At 37.1% G+C, this 26,397-nt stretch overlaps 1 protein-coding gene across 2 annotated transcripts in view; it reads right to left on the bottom strand.

The window, feature by feature from the left end:
* LOC149090177 (uncharacterized) overlaps positions 1-26,397 on the bottom strand; it is a 152,503-nt gene that overhangs the window by 37,250 nt on the left and 88,856 nt on the right. For both annotated transcript variants that reach the window (XM_089232455.1, XM_089232461.1), the window contains exons 3-4: positions 24,505-24,570; positions 7,996-8,147 (exon numbers count right to left, since the gene is read on the bottom strand). In XM_089232455.1, the coding sequence (XP_089088581.1) occupies positions 7,996-8,147; positions 24,505-24,570 (218 nt within the window). The remainder of the gene's footprint in view (positions 1-7,995; positions 8,148-24,504; positions 24,571-26,397) is intronic.

Genomic DNA, 26,397 nt, shown 5'->3' with positions numbered 1-26,397 from the left:
TGCAGAAAATGGCCGTGGTGCCACAAAAATTATCAATGATCTCATGTGATCATTTGATTTTTCAACAACGATAGCAACTGCTAGATTCGATGTGTTCTACCAAAAAAAAACCAAAAAAAAAACACCTACACAAATCAAATAAGTAAATTTCTCCAAAAATCTATGCGTGCCTCCATTCATCACTCCCGTAGGATTTACCCAACACAGCAAATAAATCTTCTCAAGTTGATCGATGCAACACGAAATCAACTCGTTTCAATCAGGTCGTTTTTATACGAAAAAAACTCAACACATATTAATACTTTTCCCATCGGAACATGATAGAGGGAAGAAAATACCAGTAGCAGCTGAAATTAGACCAATACAACCAGCAATAAAGGCAGCAAAAGCACTTGCTGATGGAAGAAAGGATAAGGGTCATCACCATTCGAGATCAAACCATCATTGCCATCCCCTTGAATAAGCAACAACCCCGGGTTTCGTGTTTCAATTAGGTACTTTAAAAAAAAATTATCTATGTATAATGTATATATATCTATCATATATGTATCCATGAATATTCACGATTTTTCTCTTCCATACATCATTCAAGAGAAGAAAAAAAAACCACTCTTATCGCGGATTTCGTGATTTCATTTGTTATCGCGAAAAGTTCGGCACCCTTAGAGAACGTTGGGTCTGGATCACCGTGATTATTAATTTTTTTTTTTGTGCACGTGATCGTCCCTTAAGCACAATTTTTTACGTTATGGGAACCCTTACCTAATGGATTTGAGGCAGTTTGATATTTTTCTATTACACTAACTTTCAGGGCCAACGCTCCACCTCAATCATCTTTCCAAAATATGCAATGAATCAATTTCCCTAAAGGCACGAATTTACTGCCTCCTGCTTTTTTTTTTTCCACTCTCTCTACCTACATCTCACTTTTTTTTCCCTCTCCATGGCGGCAAATCGATCTTTATTTTGTGATCGATTTGAATCGTGACTTTCTCTTCCTTTTCTCTCTGTTCAGAGAGAGAGAGAGAGAAAGATCTCTGTTTTGAGAAAAACAGTTTCAACACGTAATTCCTCCGTGTCATCCAGGATATACTTCTCTATCCTCGTTTTAACGCAATTTCTATTCGAAAAAATTCCCGGACTCAGTTGAGGTGCCGCGCGTTAAAAATTCACAGATGGCGCTAAAATACATAACGATGAAGTGTCATATCCATTTTTACACGCTGATATTCCAAGGTGGTATGTCGTTTATTTGCTTCTCTTAAAATTTGTGCTTCATTACTTTTTTTGATGCAGGCAGTGAGAGGAATGCCATTGAATTTTTAAAAAGTAGGTTTTTGCATTGAAAATTGCAAAACACATCGAGATGACTATTTTTAGCTCATTTAGCGCTTGCTTTCTGCGAGGCACAGGATGACCCAAATTGGGGGAGCATATGCGAGATTATCTCCCGTTAAGAAAACGTGACCACGAAGGGCAGCGCAACCTCAAACACTAAAATTATATATTTCAGTCGCTACATTTCGTTCACCAGCCAATATCATTTCCAATTTCGTCAAAAAGGTGGCAGCACACACAAAAACCACGCACTGCTCAGACATGGCAGTGTTTCTCAACCACGGGGCCGTGACATCAGTCAAACCGGGCCATGAGAATGATTCGCCACTTAATTTTTCTCAATTTATTGTCTATTATTCGTTAAAGTACGACCAGGTCATCCACTCATAAAAAGAAATCAACCGGGTCGTGGGATTCGAAATGTTGAGAACTGCCGCTTTAGAGGAAATGCATATACAGTGAAACCTCTCAGTAAGAGACATCAATGGGAATAAACTTTTTGTCCCTAATATAAGATGTCACTTATGTAGAAGTAATTAAGTTTCTATTCGAAGAGACATTCGATCAGGACATGTCCTTTAAATATACGTGTTCCTCAAACGCATGCTTGACCGTTCGACTGGACTGTATACACGTGACGCACTAATTCATTGTAAATTACTCAGATTAATGTTTGGAAGGTTCTGTATGTACTTTTATGAGTAGTAGACACCCAAATAAAAGTATCAGAAGAAAAAACGTTGTACACAATTGTGCAGTAATTTCACCAAAGACCATTATTTGACCACTACAGGGATTGCGTTGTAAAACATAATATCACAGCAATCACGCAATGCCCACTTTCACTCGTGTTTTTGGCTGGTGCTAAGGGGCCGTTCAAGTATTACGTAAGTAAATTTTTATCCATTTTTGACCCCCCCCCCCTCGTTAGCAAAAGTCAGCAAAACTCTGACCCCCTCACCCCTTCTCAGCAAATTTTCGTCATCAGCTCTGCCCCTCAGAATCTTAACGCATATTTGTGGGATCAGAGACGTACACGGGGGGGGGGGCATAGGGGCTCGTGCCCCCTCCTACGACCAAAAATTTATTTTTTTAATGCAAAAAAATATTTTTTTAAATTGAAATTTCGGAAGAAAATACCTTTACATGTTATTATAACCAATTTCTGTTAATTTCAATGTTATTTGAAGGCTATGAACTCAAAATTTATCTTTAATAAATTCATTGCGACCTACCGTCTAAGCCATACAACGATAAATCGCATAAAGGCCCTTGGCCCGCGGACCAAATATGGCCCGGGGGGGTTATCTGATGCGGCCTGCCCTACTTAAACCTAATTTTGATATAGAAAAAAAAGGAACTAAACCACACATCTACAGATAGCTTAAGTGTCCCGTGGTACAATTCCAGAAGATTTAAGCGTCCCGTGGCACATTTTCAGATCACTTAAATGACTCGGCACACAGTTCCAGAACACTTAAGCGATCGATCCGTGACACATTTAGAGATCCCTTGAGTGACATGTGACGTAGTTTTAGAGCACTTAAGTGGTCCCCAGTGCGGTTCTACATCACTCATGTTACCCGCGGCACATTCTCAGATTATTTAAGTGATGCGCGTCGTATAATTACGGATCACTTGAGTGATGCATATCACAGTTCCAGAGCACTTAAGCTACCCGGACACATTTCCACATCACTTGGGGATCCGCGAAACATTTGGAGATCACTAAAGTGGCTCTGTAGGGCACTTATTAATGGGGGGGGGGGGTTAGTTACTTCAAGAGCCCACAAACTATCGGAAGGTTTTCTCGTTTTTGGCGCACCGAGTAAGATGCCATTAAAAATATTTCATATTTTGATTAAGGGTGGTTGATGATGTAAGCATTATCCAAACCCCCCCCCCCCCTGTCATCAAAAGTCAGCAAATCGGAAACCTCCTCCCCCCATCGATGATGACGTAATACTTGAACGGCCCCTTACGCAGGACCTGCCTTGGGCGGAAAACACACGCTTGTGTATTACAGAGCATATGAGAGTGCATTAGAATGCGCAGAAAATCTCTTCTAACGAAATTTTGAGATACAGATATTTTCTTTCAATACTCTTAATTTTAGGTGAAGGAAGGGGTAACACAGACATCCTATGTCCCTCTTCTTTGGTTGCACCTTGAAAAAAGAAAAGCTGTTGCCAACGTTTTTGTCCTGACTATCTCTAGAATGCTAATAAATACTTGAAAAACACCAATGAAAAGGATTTTAGAATTCATTATCTCATCACAGTTAAGTAATAATAACTAAATACGGAAAATACGTTGAAAAATGGCTATGGAAATTTAACACGAAAACGGGTTTCTAATTCCAAAACTGTGAGAGAAAGCAAGATGAAATAATGATTACAACGAATGGTAGTGATATACATAATTGAGGGTTGTCAAACACCCGCTGTTTGTAAATCTTATCGGGGCGAATGCTTTCGCTAAAGGTAGGTCGGAAAGAACGGTGATCAAGGAAGTCAGAAACATCTTTGAAGAAAACCGTGAAACATGTACGGATATTAACCGTTAGAAACTCACACACACGCACACCAGATAACAGCGCGTTATGAAACGTATACAACGCCTATATATAAGAGGTTGTTTGAGAAAGCTCTTCACGTTTCACCAGCACCGACGGATCGAGTTTTCGGGACATCATCATCGATTAACCCGCTTTGGTGTCTTTGCACTTTCTTACACCCCATGCCCCCGTCCACTCCCAGTCTCGTAGTAATTCTCATTTCAGTTAGGTGTGTTTGTATATATGGACATGCATATGAGTAATGTTGCTGCCGAAATTAAATGAAAGGCCAGTTGTTGTTCGTTCACCTCTTCTCAAACTCTCTTTCCTTTTCTGCGACTGCTCATTTTAATTACAAATTCTTACTCCGACGCTATTTCAGGGTACATTCGCGCTTAGAGACAATAAATGGATCATGTTCTTGCAAACACGAAACCCACTCTATTAACCTTACGGCTATGCAAACTGTAAACCACCGGGGGCTTTGAACCTTACCATATTCCCCACCTTAGCTAGCATGCCGAGAAATGGCGAGGGAGACAGCAGGCCGTGTATTCCCGTATTTTCCGGTATGCCGGGGAATTCGAGTCACAGATTCTTGGAAAAACTTCTTAAATATCTTCATTCTAAAAGTGCATTGAATTGGCTGAATACATATACTGTGATCTTTATTAATCCTCGCTTTTCCCGGCATGCCGAGAGCGGACCAGACTCCAATATATAAACACTGGTGTCCCTTGAGTTTTACGGCATGCCGGCTTTTGCTGGGAAATATGGTATTTCACCCGTGCATACATACAGGTTGGTCATAAACTAATGATATACGAGCCCCTAGTGGCCTCAAAAATCAACGAATGCGAATGAAATTCGAGGTGTTTCATTCAATAATGAGAAGGAAAACAAAAACACAGTTTTTTTCGCGGTTACACCAACAAAATTTCAAAAAATTCAAATGACAATGCTCACTTTTATGCATTGCTAAGTGATCGGCACAGAGAAAACCCATAAATGGCATCGAAACGGTACATGTCGCACCATAAACAATAGCGTAGGACGCAGACGAAGAAATATCTCACACCACACAAGTGGTTCGTGCACTCTTAGGTGGAGGGACTTCCTGCGGCAGAAATTAGAGCTGCTTTGGATGCTTCCTCATGGCCTGCGTCTATCGCCGGCGTTTATCATGCACAGTTACCGTTCTAACGCCGTTCATGGTTTTTTACTGCGCTGATCACTTTGCAATGCATAAAAGTGAGTGTCCCTATTTGAATTTTCTGAAAATTTGCTGCTGTAACCGAAACACCGCTTTCTCTAGCGCGTATTCTGAAACACGCATACAGTTGAGCCTGCTTAATCGGGTAACGGATAAACAGATACTCTGATCGAAAGGATAAAATCCTCTGGAACTGAAATTTCTCTTACAGAAAAAAGTTCCCCGCTTAATGTAATAATTTCAACAACCGGACTCTTGCTTAATCGAATGTATCTAAGTTGCCTTCAGTACATCTGATTATATTGTTTTGTTTTTAGTCTCTATTAAGCCCATAGAGAGCGCTAGCTTTTACATGGATGTAAAAATCTCAGAAAATCTGCACAATCGTGATGGCTTCATGCAATGCCACGAGTGAACGCAAAAAGAAAAAAGATGTTTTGTGACACATATAAAAGTTTTGGATGCAATAATAATTTAAAAAAAAAACAACCAAAAACTTGGACTGATATTCCCAAAGAGAATGGAAATTTTCAAGCTCGGGTGTCAAGCATTAAGAAAATTTTGCATGAAATTGAAGAAGATTGGCGAAAGAACTGAAACTTGATCAGAAAACGAAAGAGAAGATCTGATTTCCACAGTGTCGACCAAGTTGTATTTCAATGATTTTTCGTGCTGAAAGAGCCAAAAATGCATTATTGCCATGATTAAGAAAAAAAAACAAAGCAAATAACGCCAACGATTTTTAAAAACCGTGAAAATGTTTTTTGCTTCAAAAAGATGGTTTCAAAGAGGGCAGCAAAGGAAAAATCTGACGTTTAAGACATTGTAAAATATATAAGACATTCTACAAACAATACTACCGGTAATAGCATAGTTACCCGCGTAATAGAATATCCCGTTTAGTCAGATATTATGAGCTGGAATCGTTGATATCCATTTAAGCGGGACCGAGTGTACCTCGAATTGTATTTGCATTCGCTGATTTTTGTGACCACTAGGGCCTCATATGCCAGCAAACTTATTTTATAACTACTCTGTATGTAACCACAACGCACAATACAACCATTAACTATAGTAAATCTGAAATAAATTATTTCAAACTTCAGAAACAATTACGTATGATGGCGTTACAGCCTGATTCATTTAAAGCCAGGTTTATAACGTTACACATACACTCTGGCAAGTCTATTCATCAATGAAAACAAATAGACATTATAGACATCGAAACAAAGAGACTTTTCACTACGATCATCAAGTGACTAATCCCTTCTGAGACCGATGAAGAAATCGAGTGGCGCTAATTTTACGAAGATCCATCTATAATATGAATCGAATTATATCCATAGATCATCTTCAAACTAACGGTCTTTGATCATAACTTGTTTTGCAAGAGGTCAAGTGTTGTGTGTTGTTGTATACAGTACATGACAGCAACGTCACAATCAGTTAAAAACGCCAATCATCTCTCATTGAATCTCACGAACAAAATTGATGGAGCATCGTCATCATCAGCTCGTTCATCACACATGAAAAGATAACAAAGCCCTGCCCGAGTTAATTATGCGCACCTGCTTACAACGCAATGGCAGCAACGGTTGATTTTTATGGACTTATCATACTGGCGTATGAACGTGCGGTGGGCATGAGAGAATGTGATGCATGTACATTGCATGTAAGTTTTTATGCACAGAAAAAGTTCGTTATAACGAGTACTTATAATGAAAATTTCACTATAACGAATGATTTGTGAGTGCTTGTCAAATAGTTAGTGTTAGATACAGAATCCCTAGATACAGAAAATATTCCGTTATAGCGAGTTGGATTCGAAAAGTTTTCGATATAACGTCAAAGGTATTCTCAGAAATATATATATTTTTAACAACATGATCCTCACGTATTCCCACTGATCTGTCTAGGATATTTGTAAGTGTTAAGTAAAGTAAACATGCCTGAATCGGGATTTGAACCCTGACTTGCGTAGTCATGATAGTTTCCTAACCACTCGACTGTCAGACAGCTTCCTTCTCTGTCTTCAAGAATTGAACACGATAACTCTTATCTCATGCTCAGTAAAAATTACACGGAGGTACTTAGAACAAAGAATGGACACAGAAGAGTCAAATTGTTTTAACCCCGTTCTATTTTCAGGCTTCCTCACGATACGCATGGTTTGTGTGATTATTTCATTCGTTTTTTCCCCCAATGACTAATTCACAGCATTAGAAGTCACAGTTTAAATTCGATTCCGAAAATAACTGAAAAAAATCGTACTTAAAAAATTTTATGATTAGCAGAAAATGTTGACGAAGTCCACGCAACCATCAAAGGAAGCAGTGGTTTAAAAATTAACATTTTTAGTAGTTCATTTCATCGACTAAATCTCTATGATAATGCGAAATTCCTTGCAAAAATGTCTAATAAAACTAACTGGTGTGAGAGCAAAAATCAATTCTGTGACTAGAGTTCTCATACGCAGGGATTGGCACAGGGGTCCGTACCCCCAAGACGATCAAAAATATCTTTGAATATTTTTGTAAAAAAATTGAAATATTGAACGAAACTACTTCTACATGATTTAAAAAATTTCTGCTAATTTAAAACGCTTTTTGATGGTTAGTAATTGAAACTTCTCTCAGAAAAATTTCTTGTGCCCCCCTCCAAAGGTCAATCCTGAGAATGCACCAGGTTCTGTTCATTCGTTGATTATTAGAACGAAACGATCTAAAAGACGGTTTAAAGCAGCAATTTTCAAAAAATTTCTAATCTGACAGAGCAAAAGACTTAAATTCTTTTATAACGACAACTTTCCTGGTGATTTTGAACTGTCGTAATAACGGACGTTTTTGCTACACACACACACACACACATTATGTATTTGAATACTTACCATCTGCTTTCTTCACGACTCGTCCCTTTCACGAAATGCACTTTTTCCGGAGCAGTTATAGCGATCGCGAATTGGTTTCCCGTGACATCTTCCGCATCCGACACTTCTAGTACTTTGTTCATATCGATTACGGCCTGTGGTACCGTATCCGGCTGAAAGAAAAGACAGAAATAAAATAATTATGCTTTTAATTCTTTTTAAAAAAGACAGAGGTTATGACAATCTAGGGATCAAATGATGGTGAAAGTCAAGAAGAAATCAATTTGGCTAGAAATACAGTGATACCTAGGCTAACGAAGATAATTTGTTCCCATAGGTTTCTAAGGAAAAAATTTAATGTAGAATGTATAGAATGTTCAGTTTGATGCCTAAAGAGTTTTGCACTGAAAGAGCATGCTCTGAAAACATAGCATTCTTATTTTTAATCCATTTTCTATTAGCTGGATCTCTGATTGTACATGAAATGACTCAGAAAACTTTCAGAAAAAAAAGTGAATTTACATCTGAAAAAGATTCCAGGCTGAACAAAAGTTAATTGGGTTCAAGTGACAATAATTCTGATGATGATTGGGGCGCTGAAATTCAGCTCACGACGTGGCTGTTCAGTGCGCTCATCCACATCAACAAAAGTGTTCGTCAGTAGAATTCGTATTCGTCAGGTGAGGCTGAAAAATTACGAAGATAAAAAAATCTTCGTTAGTTGAAAAATTCGTAAGCAGAGGCAGTTCGTTAACTGAGGTATCCCTGCACATTTCAACCCCTGGAGTTACCAGACCCATCTCCTCGAGAGCTAAATTAAAAGCATGGGATAAAATGAAAATGCAGATATTGATGCTATATACGAATAAAATGCTGACGTCATAGTGATAAATGACTTCGAATTCTATTCGCTTTCCCGTTCTGGTATTTTCATTAGAAAAGAAAATTCACGTAAAAAAACTCGCTGGATTCTCAGTTGCCACCTATAAAATCAAAGCAAAAACTGTTTGTCTCAAATTTTTCGTGTGAAATTGACAGCGGATTTTATACTAGTGTGCAATATTGATATGATGAAAAAACATATTTGTTTTCGCATGTTGCATATCGATGTAAATTTTATGCGCCATATTTCTGGTTAGTATATTTTTGTTTACCACAAAATGATTTTGTGGTAAACATAAAAGCATAGTAACCGATATCATGGTGCATAAAATTTACACCAATATCTAGTATGAAATAAAAAAATGTACGGTGGACACCATTTTATTTCCTTTTTCATGCTTTTTTTTTTTCACTGGTCCAAAAACAACTTCTAATTTTACTTAAAGAATCATAACAATCACTTTGTTTTTATTTGTAAGGTGGCAGCAGGAGCCCAGCACGATTGGATTTTTTTTTCTGTGTCAAAAATGTCTATAAAAAGCAACCGGTATAATAACGCATAAAATTTACAGCGTGTGAATCATGAAATTAAAATCCATATGGTATTATACTATGTACTATCATTTCCATGCTACGCACGATTTAAAACCAACAATCAATTTTACTTGAATTATAGAAGATAGTTTTGTTTTATTGAATAGTTGACAGTAGAGTCTCATATCAACGATGTTTCCCGCATGATGAATATAATAAGTTAGAAGGTTAGAAAAAATTTTCCTTCTGTGTATTATTATTTTTTCTCCGCAGGGTTCGCAAATTATTTCTCTTGTTCGCGAAATCGTGAGCTTAATCTCACCGGTCCGGAAGTAGAAAAAAGTTGAAGAACACAAAAGTAGAAAAGTTAAAGAATTGTTTTTTTTTGCAATCCTATTATAAATCCATTTGTTGCGCCACTGGTTTTCAGGGGGCGTCTTGGTAATTTCGTCGCCCTGGACTGTAACGCATAAATTTTTGAGGTTACCCCCACCCATGATTTTACATAGAATAGTACTTTTGGGAGAAGTCAGCACCCTTTTTAAAACACATCATAACTACAGAATGGCCATAGGAATGCTGAAAAAATATTTATACAAAAATATGAACGCACTGAACAAAAATCAAAGAAAATTCAGAAATGGTGAGAATTTGAAATCATTGTAAAAGTCAACAATTCAAGAATTAATGAAAGATAATCGAAAATCAGTGACAGAAATAATTTTAATGAAAATCCAGAACTTATGAAAGAAATGAGTTTGGAGCTAGTGAAAACTTCCAGTAATTTAGCGCCCCCTCTATTCGAATCAATCGGACAATTGGGCTCAGGCCCTGTTGGTCAACTTGCAAAGGAGGTATCAATTTATTTGATAAAATTCGGAATTATTTTATATATATTATATGAAAATTATCTATTCAATTAGTAATTTTTTGAGTTAGACTACTTGTGTTGATTAAAAGTTTATATTTGCGGCACACAACGGATTAGATGTTTTCAATGTGTATTGTTTGTCTTATTTAAAATAAAAGTTCTGGTCCGGCCTCTCGACGGTTACTATATTCAATTAAATAACGTAATTATTGTAATCGTTTATTTCTTCAGAAGCATGGAAAATACACACATCACTTTACAAGTAAGTAAGCAAATCTAGGCGTTCCATACGCGCATTAAACATGCAGGCACGATCGTAATTTGGAAAGGAAAATTGCAACACTCTGTCGCAATTTGTCAGCGAAACGCCCAAAAGATTATTTTCGCATTAATTATTCCTGGGAAGGAGGGGGAAAAAACGCTCGAAGCTAAATGACTGCGTAATAATGAGGTTCTCTCTCAACAGTTTTTTTCGGATTTTATGTCTACATTTAATTGCATTAAACTCCGCCTGTTATATCAAATCCAATACGCTAGCTCTACACTACGGTTACGTGTTGGTCAGACAGAATTTAGGCTTCAAAAAAACCATATGTAACAGATCACACTCGATCATAATTCATCACGTGAAACGACACCCACACCCGATGTATAATTTACGGAAAGTATAATTATATACATCTTCAATCTTATTTCACAGTTTCAATATTATACTGCATTTAAATAATAAATGGATAAATGCAAGGTGCCGTGAAATAGATGGACGGTTTTTAAAATACAAATATCAAGAAAATGCTGACAATTGTGTGTGTGTGTGAGGGCAGGCAACAAAATTCGTTGAACAAGTTGTTTTTTGTTGTTAGAAAATCTGGCCGATAGATGACACTATGAAATACAACAACTGCCAAGTGGATAAGAAATAAAAACTGGAAAACATTTTCTTGAAACGCGTTCACCGTCAGTGGCAATCACGTGTCGTAGTCGTAGAACAGAGAGGTCTTCAGACTTCTTCTTGAGTTGTGAGCAATGCCTACGTCTATCATCAAACGAAAAGCACACATTCAGGCAGAGCACATACTGGGACGAAGAGGTATACGTGACACAAGAATTGTGACTAGGAAGAAAAAATCTCGCGTAGGGGTGGAGGAAGATGTGTGTGTGTGTGCGCCCACACATTGTAAAGGACAAGAAAGAAGAAAATGACCGGAGGAGGTTTAGAAATGTAAGGATGTGATGATGATGATCCATCCCTCCGTAGAAGCTCTGTCTTTTAAGAATGAAAGAAAAAAAGGGGACAAACGGACCAATCAGCAGATCAAGGAGAAAACAAACAGGATTGTTCAAATCGCGCACCAAAATCAGCTTTTAAGATGCGGGCTGTACTAATATGTGTTCGTGTAAAAGAGCATGCGGATCCGGACCCGCGTCCGCATCCGTGTGAAAGGGCTCTTATGCCTGAAATTTGCACAACTGTAATCCTCGAATGAAATTTTTACAGGGTGTCTAATTGAAGCGTTGATCAAGTGCTGGCGAGCACTCAGAGGAGAAGGGGAGCGCATATTTCTCTATACTACTATGGTGCTCAAGTTGAAGGCGCGAATGCGCGCAGGTCTCCCCCGTTAGAAAAGTCACGCCACAAATAGCAACAGACCTACAACGGTACAAATATTGAATTACTTTCAATAACCGCATTTCCGAGTTCCTTTGTGGTCAAACGCGGAGGGAACCAAAGATTCACGCCATAGTCGGCGGGGAAGGGTCAGATGGCAACACATAATAAGCATTCCTCAGAAACGAGAGAACTTCACGTTAGATGCATAACATCCGGCACATTCCGACATGAACCAATTCTTCCTCAGAGGAATATTTACGAGGGGCATGTGCGGTTTAAGACTAGTAAAGTAGTCCGGGATTGGGAGGAAGGAGTGTTCAGCCTCTCACAGGTAGTGAAATACATTTCTGTGCATATGCTCATACTCAAATCAGTATAATACTTGTGAAGTAGAATGATGTACAGGGTGTTCCATGAATTCGCAAATAGTTTAAAAATTCATGAGAATGGAAGGAGAGAATTGGTATAGTTGAATTCGGTTTGCGAAAAAGTTGTTCAGTTGTTAAAGGAGGGGAATTTGTATTAAGAGGTGGTGTTTTTTCGATCCGAAATATACTGGCAGCCTCCCTTAACTACAGCAAATTTTCGCCCCAATTGGCGTTGACAAATGTTAGTTTCGGCATTTAACATCCAGAAAATTCAATTTCTCAGTATATTTCGAGCCGAAAAAACACCATCTTTTAATACAAAACGCCAACTGGGCGAAAATTGCTGTAGTTAGAGGCTGCTGTCTCCACTCAACGCTTCACGCGACTAATGCGTGTTATATGGAATTGAAAAGTGTGTCCGTGGTGGTGTATTGGTTAGCGCACTTTCCCGGTATGCAAGGGGAACCGGGTTCGATTCCCGGAGGAAACAGATACGTTTTCTTTCCAAATATTAGTTTCGGCATAACATCCAGAAAATTCAATTTCTGAGGCGGGGAATTTTTTTTTTCTACAAAAAAAAATAGTTCAAATTCTTTTGAACGAAAGGAAATCACTTTTTATATGCAAACCAGAGTCCTATAAAATCCAGAGTGTACGATTAACAACTCTCATTTCTGAAATTTCCTGTTATAGGCCTTTACATGAGGTTTTCATTATGCTGTCGACATTGGTGGACCATTGGTGAAGTTGTTTTTACTTTAGCCACGAATCGCCGGCTGAATCTTCACAAACGTTTCGGATCCAGAAGGGATCGAGGGAAAGTTCGGGTCCCGGATTTTGTTATTTACATTTGTGCAGCGTCCTCTATTGAAAAAATTTGAACCACATTTTTTTCTGAATCAAAAATAATCTCCCTTTGTGGGAATAGCTTTTTTTTTTTTTGCAAAAAACCCGCATTCAAAATGTACCGTTGTTCCAATTTTTATGAATTTTTTAACTATTTATATACGAATTTATGGGACACCCTGTTTTTAACTGGATGTTAATCAATACGTCGGGAACTTTGAAAACCGGGCTCTTGGAAAGTCTTAACGAAGAATAAGCCAAACTCCAGGCGAGTGGCAGAAGTTGCACAAGCCATTAGTCACTCATCTAAACCTCGATGCATAGTCAGCTCCCTTGGCGGAATGAGGGCACCCAGGGTCGAAGAACCAATCAAAAACTTTTACTCTAAACATTCGAAAAAATTCAATGAAAATGATATTTCTATTATTCGACTTCGATCGACAATAATAATAATAACTATGCTTCAATATAATCAAGTCTTTGTGCGAACAAGTGCGCATGCGTACACGATTATTAAGACAACGGTGATTTGGTCTGGAAAGCTTCAGATTATAATCAGAAACGACAGCCCAAGTAAAAAAATAATAACAATTCTGTAGAAAGTTGTCCCTTTCCCCCCCCCCCCCCATTGTGGTAATTATTTGTTTTACCCTGCAATGTATATATAAGTGGAACTTACTCGTAATGTGAACAGTAACCTAGTATGAATGTGGCTTTTCTGTACATATTAAAGAGGAGAAAACAAAACTCTTGGTAAATATGGCAAATGATGATGACTTTCTCTGTGTGTTCTTTCTCTCTCCTCTCTTAATGATGACGTTGAACATTCATGTTTATTTTCTCTCCAAACTCGAGCACTTCATCGAAAACAGGGGAAAGCTTTGATTATTATTATATAAACAGTATTATGAAGGACTAGTGCTTGTAATAATCGGTCATCTCGAGTGTAATTTGGTAGCGGTAGGGAGGGGGGGGGGAGTCTTGATAAGTATTGAAATTAATGACGTATGTGGTTCATTTAGATAACATTACCTCTGTTCAAAAAAAAAAAAAAAAGAAAAGAAGAAAACGTTGATTACGAGCACTCGAACACGACCATCATCACTTAAACGCCTGAGAACCAGAATGAGTTTATCGAGAAATACAGGGTGGCCCATAAATTAGTAAGTAATTTAAAAATTCATAAATTTGAAGGAATAGATGTATTTAAATGCGGATGGCCCGTGATTTATAGGTGATGTAAAAGAACTTCACCAACAGTGGTTTATCCAACAACGTTAACATGACAACGTAAACCTTATGCACACGCCAATACCAATAAAATTCAGAAATAAGCTGTTAATGGTACACCTACCATTTTATAGGACTCTGATTTGCATATTTCCTGTGATTTACTTCTGTGCAGTGCCCTCTAATGACAAAATTTGAACCAAAAGTTATTTTCTGCACCAAAATAAAAAAAAATCCCCCCCCCCCTCTTCGTGAGCATAACTTTTCAGCCAACCGCATTCAGATATATGAATTGCTCAAGTTTTTGAAGCGCGACCCTGTTTTGACAAGAATTCTATTTGTGACCCCCTCTTTCTTTCGAACTTCAGTTAAAATTTAATGGACAGATCAGATGACGAATACTACTCATATAGGCATAACCAACATAATCACCACTGCATTTTTTGAGGTTTTCTTTCTACTTCATCCTCAGTAGATGGCGATCAAAAAACAAGACAAAAATAGCCCAGAATATTCACGAGAGACATGGAGCAAATAAATCAGATATTAATCAGTGCTCTGATACCGTAACAACAGATACTGATTGATCGGGTATCACGTGGCCCTCCCGCCCTTTAGGAACAAATTAAACCAAATAATCTTCCCATCCGTGGAGCGCCACCTGTCGGATTCTATTGTCTGACGAAATCCAAGATGAATGACTGATAATGAAGAAACTTGAGAAGAAGGCTATTAATGGTAATAGAGGTAACTTTTTTTTTCCTGTCCATTCTGTCTCTCTCTCTCTCTCTCCCCAAATATTACGTCCCACCCTGCATCAAAATAAACCCTACGTTATTGTTTTTTCTTATATTGTATAGTATCACCTCTCATAAGGAGGTTTTGATGTGTATTTTTTCCTTAATATATTTATGAGTCATATGCTTGGAATTATTTTCGCCAGGCTATCGATTTCCAATTCCCCCCCCCCCCCCCATCTTCTTTGCATATCCGAAAGATGATCATCCTTTTTACATAAATATTCAATTTCGATATGAATATTTTCAAGCGGGGAGAAAAAAAATGGAGAATAAGCAAATCGATCAAATTTCGAGTACGTGGTTTTTATTTTCCTCGTGGAATTTTTTTGAATTTGCGAAACTGAAACTAAGTTCGTCGTTCATTTCTAGGCAACTATCTGCATGTTTTCCTCCATGATCGAGCACGGTGATACATTGTGATACATCGGCTAACGAACGCCTCTTGCTTACGAATTTTTCGCCTAACGAAGGCATACACACTTCAGTGCTTATATACAACATGCTCTTTTTTTCTTCTCTGTGGATTTTTTTCCCCATTTTTGTGCATATTTTTGTGCTTGTTCCCCCCCCCTTTCGTGAGTTGTTTATTTTTTTTTCATTTTTTTGTTTTTTTTGTAAATATTTTTCATTTTTAGATCGTATTTCTGTATTTTTTTAAAATGCACGTTTTTTTTGCGCATATTTTCCCTTTAAGGGATATTTCCCCTTTTAAGGAAAACTTCAGAATTAAAAACGAATGTTTCAATATTTTTAAATGCATATTTTGGAAATTTTGTTTCCTTCATTTTTCTTCCCTTTCAAATACATGTGTATTTTCCATTTTCAGTCCCATAATAATTATTAGATTGATTTGTTTTCGTTTTTCGCACATATTTTTGATATTATGTCTTATCTCGGTATTTTCAAATGCAGATTCATCTTATTTTTAGTGCATATTTTAGTTATTTTTGATGCTTATTTGAGTTCATTTTGATGCATATATCAATTTTTTTAGTGCATATTTTGTCCCTTTTTAGAGTATGTAATCAGGGCTCTGGCAATATTCAATCAAGCAGCCAGCGGCACATTCTCAGATCACCTGACTGGTTCGAGACACATTTCTAGATAATTCGTGGCCAGCGAGAAGTTTCCAACCAATGAGTGTGGCTGGCACTCTTCAAAACGTTGAGCACCCTTGTTCAACATATTGCTTGCATACCACGAAAATCAAGCATTTACCATCTTTACTATCATCGTTAGGACCATGTACTATATGCACTCACACATTACGTTCCTGCTTGTACCGATTCGTTAGAAATTCGGCAGGGGAACATGTACGGTTAAGTAGTAGCCTAGTGCTTCTTAGTGTTTTGTAAAACTTATCTTCAAATTTTGGGCTGTTCCTGCAACGAAATTCACATTTCGGCTGACAAATGAAATTCGCTGATTCACGGGAATCGGCTGCGGCCAACAATTATTTGCCGCTGTGCGGTCGTGCGGCCATAATGACAGATTCGCACCACGAAGACCCGGGTTTGAACTCCACCGGCAGCGCAGTGGTGGTCAGCTGAAGTTGGTTTTCTGTGATTTCTAACTTCGAAGCGTGAATGCGAACATATCTCCCCGTTAAAGTCTTGCCACAGAAAGAAAAAGATCTACATCGGTAATATTCAATCATCACACTTCACTCACAGTTAAAAAAAAGATGGCAGCACTGTAATTCACGCACTCAGACTGTTAGGTACACGTGCACACTTCCAACGCAATTAATTTGGTTGGGCTCGATTAAAAAAAAAATATTGTCGTTATATCCGAGTTGTCATCACATCCTAGATCGTTATAACCGAATGTGACTGCATCTTGCGTATATCTTCCTATTTCCGATGTAAACATGATCTACTGTGGACGTTTATCTTTAGTAAGCAATGTCATTGTGTGTCCCTCGGTTATCTCTCCTGTTAAGTTTCTCCCGTAGTGATTCTCATTACCGCTGGCGTCGGGATGGCTCTGCATGGAGGGCATTTTTGTTTCTCTCTCTCACTCTTTCTATCAAATAATGAAAGCTCGCGAAGCGTTTTCTTCTTCTTCTTCTTCTATGAGCCGGTTCATTCAGCCTTATTTGGATGATCCGTCAGGCAATGCCTATACGAACGGAAAAAAACTCCCCAAATTATACAGATTAAGAGCCAAAAAAAAAGGGCAACACACACACACACACACACACTGCGGAAGAGATTGCAGTGTGATGAACTCCCTCTTTCTATCTTGTCATAAATTCGTAAGCAAGCGAGCAAGCATATGCCAGCACGTACGTGGGAGCTCGGATGAAGTTCGACAAGACGAAGAAATCAACTGGTTCGGAAAAAAAAAAAAGATGCTTCTATCCTAACTTCAATGAACTAAGAGCCTCCAGGCTGAGCTAGTTGTGAACACTTCTTACGAGCATTAATTCTACCCCCCCCCCACCTTATGTTTAATGCCCCCCCCCCCATAACTACAGTGGAACCTCGTTTATACGTCTCTCAGTTATACGACTTCCACATTCATGCGACTGTTGTATTCGGTCTCGCAATTGGTTCCTACACATTTTTATGTTAGAGCAAATAATAGAAAAAAGTGTAGAACATTCTATATACATAATTCATAACAATATACATAGTTCATTTCTAATACGATGCTGACAATATGCTAATGTAATAGTATGCTAATCTTTTTCTTTAATGTAAAATACTCATTGTAAGCCCCAGATGCACCAAATTACTGCTCGCGAGATGTTAATGGTGCTCCTTGGGGTATGATTTTTTTTTAAACTGAGAAAACAAATGCTCCCTCCGGGGAACTCCGTATATCGAATCATATTCGCCGGGCCGAGGTAAGTTTCTCATACATTTTAATGTTGAAATATTTCATTTATTCGTTCAATTATTCGACGTTTTCACTTCGACTTGAACTCTAAAAAACGTCCTCTATATTCATCCAATGCTCGCAATTTTCATAGACAGTGAAAACGCGTTGCTGAAAAAGTTCTTGCACATTGTCACCGGAAAAGCCATAAATGTTGGGTGATTGTTGACGTATACGTAAATAGCCATTGAGGTAGCTGATGGCCATTTAGATTGGGCACGTGAGTGATTAGTTTGTTGCTTGTTTCTGAGAATAAGAAGACGCGGCAAGCCCCGAAAAAAAAAGGGTTTCAATTGTTTTGACGGCCATATATGTCGTTTCAGAATTTTTTTCTCCCAATGTTTTCAGCGTTATCCTCAGGTGGTGGGGAAGTCCATTGTAAGCATTTTGAGAGAACATGTCTTCTAATAAGAGACATATATGGTATACACACACGCAGGGCTGCTACTGGTGGAGTGGGGAGGAGCAAGCGGGTCTGGTTCCCCGAGTTTCGGACCAGAAGGGGCGCAAAATTTCACCCTTTAACTCCTCCTTCAGCATTACAAGGGGGCAGCAAAATGCGTGCTTACCTCGGCTGACCCAGCATCTAGTTGCGGCCCTGCACTCACACACAATATTCAGTTCTTCCGAATTTTCTTTGTGGTGGTGCTTTGCTTGCTGGCCATGTCAAATCCCCGTTTGTATCCCGAGAAAACGAAAGACGCTTCCTCTAAAAGATAAACTAAACATTTTGGAAGAATTCGACAAGAATTTTAAATTAATGGTTAAAGTTGATCTTTGAATGAATATCCCTGGGATCAACTAGGAAAATGACTATAAAGTAGAGAATTAAAATCGAAGACCAAGCTGCTTCTGCTAATTTTATTTCTCTAAGCGATTTGAATGCGGTTTTGAAATTCTTTTTTATTTTCCCTCAAGTACGAATGAAACGATTGTTTTACAACAGAACTAGAGATGCAGTTAAACACACTGAATACTGTGTACGTCTGTTTAGGGGACGGTTGTCATTTTTTTTAAGGCCTCAGTCGTTTGACTTCTGCATTTATACGACGCTCTGACTCGACCTCTTGAACGTCGTATAAACGAGAGGTTCCACTGTATTATTGGACTGACTTCTCTATCATAGAGAGCTTCACAAAAACAGCACCGATGGATGGTCTTTGTTTTTGAACAGAAGGCCTGAACGAGCTTCTTTCCAAAATTGATATCACCTTCTCTCCTCTCTTCGTTTTTTCGTAGCACGTTTGCGCGACCATCTTCTTCTTCCTCATCATATTCTATTATTATTATTATTATTATTTATAACAGCCACGTTGTAAAAAAACGTTGACCCCAAAGCATTTGGTTATCAAAACCAAGGCCGCCTCCAGGCACACGATCCTTCTTACCTTTTTTTTTTTCCTTGTAGAATTCTTTGGGTGGGCCGCCGAACACAACTGTTTAGCATAAGCTTGATTCTGCCATATATTTATCACTCATTAAATTATTTATTCTCTTCCCTCCTCCGCAAATATATTGCTCACAATAATCAATTCAAATTATTCCGATTATTTATTATAATAAGGAACTCGAAGAGAATGAATTTCTCAAAAAAAAAAACTGAATTAAAAATATGAGAGGTCCATTGCATTCATTTTCCAGAAAAAAATGTTACTTTCTAAAAAATAAAGTTCAACTGAAACGAACCCTACTCATGTAATATTAATTTATGAATCTGTTAAGTTAAAAGCCTTTAGTAGTTCATAATTCCTCCATCAGATAGCGCTCTTTTTCTATGACAAGCAAAATACGAAATTAGAATTTTCAATATTTATGTTACAGTAAATGTGATAAATCGATTATGCGTAACAACCGTTTATTATGAGGTGGTCGAGTGGTCACAGTGACGGACTCGTATCGCGAGGAACCGCGTTCGAACACCGCCATGGCTGAAGCTATTTTTCTGTGGTTCCCTAATTTGACGAATTCTACTATCGGACTTCGAGGTACGAATGCGAGCCGATCTCTCCGTTATAAGTCTTGCTACAGAGAGCAGCAACAGGACTACAATGATAGAATTATTCAATTATCACACACAGACTTCATGTTAGCTTCACAACACATATATGCACATTGCACAGCTCCCAACATGGCCCAGGTCTTCTTCGACCTAGCTTAAATGAGGCTAAAACCTCTTCATTGAGACAGAGCGGCTGGCCATGATCTGGTTAGGAGGAGGCAAGTTTGATAAATTTATCACTTTTTTACTTATTCATGTCCAAGCGTCGTTGGTAAATTTGATAGATACTAAAAAAATTATGACTCTACCAGCGATTATGCGTAACACCCAAGTGTTATTGGTAAATTTATTAATGCCAATAGAATTATGCGTACTGATAAATTGATGAAATGATACGTAATACCGGGGTAGGATCGTAAAATTTGTCAAGTAAGAGTTCGTTACATCGAGGTCCGATCGTAGAATTCGTCAAACAGGGGTTAATCATGTCGGGGTCCGATTATAGAATTCGTTAAATAGGCGTTTGTTATATTGGGGTCTGATCGTATACAAAATGAATTTTAACAAAAAACTTTAATTCTTTAAATCATTGAATTTGCAAAATTGAAGTTCATTATATCGGGGTACGATAGTAAAATTAGAGTTCGTTATATCGGGATCTGATATCAGAATTTTCCAAATAGGAGTTATTTCGGGAATGTTCGGAAATATTCATTAAAAAACACTGTTGATTATATCTGATTCAGAATCTGGTTCACAAGTACGTGGTGATCCAAATACAATAAATCTTATCTCGGCAATCAGACCGATTTATCATATTCACTGAAACGAACTATCGATTATACATTATAACCTGTAAATGTGATAAATTCAGTACGGTTTTTATTATGTTTACCACCGACGCTTGGATATTATCCCATGCATAATCGGCAGTAAAAGTTATAAATTTAGGAAGATTTATCAAAAGTGCAAAAAATGGTCAGCAATTATGCACAATAAGCAGATTTATCACACTTTTACCGCGTAACCTTTTCTCCCACCTGATTTTTGCAAACACTATTTGCTCATAAATTTATTTCGATCTACTTGTCTAAAAACTCCCTCCTGAAATGATTATTGTACGTATTTTCTTACGTCATACGTATAAAACGGGGTATTACAACACATACTAGCAAAAAAAGGAAGAACGCAAAGATTATGTTAAGGTCAGTCACTGATGTTTATATTCAAAAAATAATAATAGCAAACTTTTTAGGGAGAAGAGTACAGGGAATTCCACAGGAAGGTAAAAATTACATCATAAATAAAACCGAACAGGAAAAGTAAACATCATGAAAAATGAGAGGCATATCTGATAGAAATGCAAGATAAAAAAAGAATAGAATAGAAGAGTTGCGCGCAGAAAAAAATAAATAAATAATGACAATGATAATAATAATAATAATAACTGCACAGCATTTAGAGAAAAGATGTTGCCAGATAAGACCAGAATTACAAGAACCCAGAGCTAACTAGTATGCGGCGTGGCTTTTCAATTGTGCAGGAATTTTATTTTGCATATTTTTGATGGTTATCTTTTACTGACTTTTTACTGCTTGCTTTTCGGTATGTACACAACAGACGGATTTTTTTTTAAATTTTACTTTGGCATGAATATATGCCCTCACAATATAAATTACTAGTAACGACATAAGTCTGTCTCCTTATTTTGTTTTTAAAAAATAACTAGTTCAAAGAGAATTAAAATTAGATGAATAAATAAATATAAATTTAATTCAAATATATCATTAAAGATTTAAAAATCTTAAACGGCGTTTGCAGAAGCCGAAGCATAAGCATGTGATAACCATGCTCAAATCAACTCAATGTGACTAGGCGCACTCACGCATAGCTTTCTTAATGTTTGAGCATATCTAGCGGACACAGCTTGGGGGAGGGGTCCTCCGCGCATAAGGGGGAGGGACATGATAACTTTTCAGAGAGATAAACATCGATTGTTACAATAAATAGCAATATGCCTCAACTTCACGGTATTCTTTTATTTTGGAAACGGGATGAATCTCTCCACATGAAAATGGCCTTCTCCGCTCAACACCACACTAACGCAATACAGGGTGTCTTGTAAGCGTTAATGCAGCCTTTATCTCATCAACCGTCCGTCGTAGAGTTATGATTCCATTTTAAAAATTGCCATCGCCCGAGTGGGATGGGGGTAAGATGATCGTCGACCACCGTGAAGGTTGCCGTCATGGTCAGATTCAAACCTGAGGGAGGATATAGACAAGAGGTTTTCTTAACGATCTTTTTAGGTGACCACCGATAGACAGCGCCTTTACTTTCAACCCATCTCATTAATGGCAGTAAATTGCGATATGGCCGGAGTTGGTGTTTGGTGTAGTAGTTTAAAAAATGCTCAAAAGGCGTTCAAAAATTACCCTCTACCAGTTTTGAAAGTGAAAATGCGGTGCGTCACAAAATAAATTAAAAAATCTAAATTCTTATATGGTCCCTTTGTCTTCTAACTTCCGATTGTTGTTGTTGCCCTGTACCTTCTGAGGTCAACAGAAAAAATTAGAAGTTTCTAAGCGCAATATTCTTATTAATTAAGAGTTATTAAGAAATCAGTCTTAAATAAATTCCCGTGACCTTAGTGATGCTAACCCTGCAAACCGTTTTTTATTTCGGTTATTTTTCCGGTTTTTATGAATATTTAAAGTTTATACGGACTTTTTGCCTACCTACCCTTTATTTCAATGTGATATTTGCCAAAAACGTATTCTCATCAAAAGAGGATTTCTTTGGGGACACTGCACGAAAGCAAGTCAGAGTCCTATAAAATGCACGGTTTACGATTCGTTCATGCAATCCTCATTTCTGAATGTTCCCTGTTACTGGAGTTTTACGTAAGGTTTTGTTGTGATTTTGACATTGTGGTGGATATAAAGCATGATTGTTGCGAAATAATAATCATTTTTTCATATTTCTACACTTGGAGCATTGAAACTATATGCTGGGTGCCCCATAAATTTGTAAATACTTTGAAAATTCATAAAAAAATTGTAGGACTCGGTTGAAGGCGGTTCGCGAATAGTTATTCTCACGGAGGGATTTTTTTAGTATGGGAAGGAAGTTCAAATTTTGGCCGATAGAGGACGATACTTAAAAGCTAATCACTGGAAAAGTGCTAATCGGAGTCCTATAAACTGAAGAGCTCATTTCTGAATTTTGCTATTATTGGCGCTTACTTAAGGTTTCCATTGTGATGTTGGCATTGGGGAGATAAAGCACTATTGATGAAGTTGTTTTACCTCAGCATGATAACTTTTTTGCAAATACATTCAAATATACCACATTCCTTTAACTCTTCTATGAATTTTTTAATTATTTATGGGACACCTTATATTCAGCAACCTAATCATGAAAAAATAGGTATATTCTACACTTGCGTACCTAAAAATCAATTTCTTAAAATGCGCATATCTCATCGAATGATTTAATCGTCTCATCTTAAACTTCATCATAGTGAGTCTTATATATGTCGTCAAATTTTCTGTAAGCTTCGTGGAGTTTTTTCGAGGAGTATGTACGTTATTAAGCAAAAAAAAAAACAAAAAAACATGCAATGAAAATTGGAATTTTAGAAGAAATATTATACATTTATACACATTTATATCTCGTATATTTTCCGTGAATATACGTGCTATTTTAACGAAAATGCATACAAAAATTACACAAAGCAAGTAAAATATTTTGTGAAAGTTACAAATCATTTGCAGCTTTATTTTTCAGGGTTTATCAAAAACATTTTTCTCCTATTTAATGGAGGTTCCCTAAATGCACCCGTAACTAAATTTTCACTGGAAAGTTTACGTAAAAGCATTAGGCTTAAATGTCTGAAACTTTATAACGATTCATACAAATTATTTTTCTAGAAATTTGATTGCCAAAGTGACTTTTGGCTATATAGTTAATATCAAATTCGATTCACAGTGATTAGGGGAATGAGCAAATTTTGTTTGGATTCCCCCTCCCCTATAGGATAAAAATTATGATGATGTTAACATCAATTGCGACAGGTATGTAGGAGCCTCAGTCCATGGCCAATGATGTTATTAAGATGATTCTGTATTAAAGCATCAATTGTTCGGTATAACTGATGTACCAATGTGCATTTCGCGCACATTCTTAAGAAAACAAGATAGGGGAAAAAGTTACTTCAAATGTATCGACTGATTCATTGTTTATTGTCACTGAATGAGCTGCAAGCAAGAAATTTAGCAATAGGAAATTCAGAATGTGATCAATCGTTCAGGAAAATTTGACTTTTCAATGGAAATAAATGTCTATGAATAACTGCTCTATTTAATACCCATAGCAAATGGTTATACCAAGCTGCATTTATTTTCTGTTGAAAAAAAAATGTATGATGCATGGAATAAAAAGGAAATGATGGAATTTATAGCATATATATTATATATTCAACAGAATCAAAAATAAAAACTTACATGTTCGTCCACAGAGTACGTCAATTCGCCATCGTCGTACAACACGAACCATCGTCTTTGCCATCGCTGAGAAGTAAGGAAGAGAGAGAGAAAATTTTATACATATAAAAATATATATATATAATACTGTATTATACGCCTGGCGGATTTACATTCCATGTTCAAATATTATGATAATATAAAAATCTTACTTAATTCAATAAATCCTTAAATTAATCATGAATTTATTGTCCTCTCTCAAAAATGTTTTTTTTGTAAAAAAACCATCTCTTAAATGATACCAAGATTTAATGAGATGAATAAATCTCATGCATAACGAATGAATGAAAAATGAATGCATAACACTTCATTAATTTCACATTCAGCTATAAGTAAATGGAATTCTAATTAAATGTGGATTTTTTTTCCTCCAATTTTTTTAAATGAAATTCTTCAAAGAATCAACATATACCGTATTTCTTGGCCAGTCCACCGAGGCCCTTATGTCTTGAAAGACATGATTTTGGAGGCTTGAGGCACTTGATCGAATGTGACGCGTTCTTTAATTTTTGTGTCAAAGAAACAACCTCAAAGAAATTCACTAGGTATAGGCCAAGGTTTGAAAAAAAAGTCATAGCAACTAAAAACTTTGTATTGGCGCATAAAATTTTCAACTTCTAACAGCTAAAGTGGTGTCTGAAAGCAATATAAAATTACCGGAATTTATGTTATAGCGTCAAACGTGGAAAGCAGTCGCTTAGTTCTAGAAAATTCGAGAAAAAAAACTTATATACCGTTTTTCTCTTGGGGAGAATAAATTCGCTTTGCTTTTAAGAAATCAAGGTGTAGCGCGCCTGAAATTTCCTCAGATTTGTCAACCCCGAATAGAGTAAAACAAATGATTTCTTCGCAAAATAGGGGTGCCCTTTGACCAGTGGTGACGCTTACTCCAAACAAGTTTTATTTTTTTCGACCTGCAACGCTTACGCCAAGAAATACCACAATATAAAATATAATTATATTATTTCTAAGAGAGAGAGAGAGAGAGAGATCTTACATATTTTTACTTGAGCACACAGTTAAAGATGTTTTATCGCCATAACATAGAGATAGCAATCTAATTTATTTACTGTTACATGTAAACTACATTTTATAAAATAAAAAATGTTTTTATAAATATGCCAAACGTAGATACGCTGTACATATTTATATTACATACAAATAATCAGGATGATAATAAATTGAAAATGCTCTTTCATACTATAACAAAAAGAAAAAAATCTACGTTTTCATGAGAAATGAAACTTCAAGAGACTCTTCAGCGTTTTCGAGAGGACTCTGTAGAGAAAAAGAAAGTGACAAAAGACGCGACGTAGTGTCATTTTTCTCAATATGCTGCATTCAGTTCAATGACATGTGGTGCTGTGTTTTTTTGTTTTTTTTTTTTGGAGGACACGACAGCGACTGACGTCTTTAAACGTGTATGACGTGAGAGTGAAAAGAAAAAGTATCAGTATGATTAGAACCCGAAAAAAGTAGTACTACTCTCTCCATTCACTCTCTATAAATGTTCTTTCTCCTTCTCCCTATATATGACAAATATATATATATATAGAAGAAGAGATATATGGGGTGCATGTCCTAAGAAGAACTCACAAGTTCTTTTGACAGATTGTTCGTCCCGCGTGAAACGGAACTAAACGTGATTCAGGCTTGATATTTCTTGCCAGTTTTCATTAACGGAGGAAATATCTCATTGGACGATGACAGTGAATTCCGTATATTGAGAAACGGGACCCACTTCTCTGTCGATGACGTCGTGGTGCAACTTATTGGCACCATGCTTGTCGTTGCTCACCAAATCAAATGGAACTCATTCCTATACCCAGGGCCGGAACTAATATTTTTTTATGA

Source organism: Pholcus phalangioides, unplaced genomic scaffold (genome assembly GCF_987345545.1).
Source record: "Pholcus phalangioides strain wild (caught in Gottingen) unplaced genomic scaffold, Ppha-v1.0 ptg000001l_1, whole genome shotgun sequence".
Lineage (NCBI taxonomy): Eukaryota > Metazoa > Arthropoda > Arachnida > Araneae > Pholcidae > Pholcus > Pholcus phalangioides.
The sequence above is the reverse complement of the archived record's forward strand: the minus strand, read 5'-3'. Positions and strand labels throughout refer to the sequence as shown.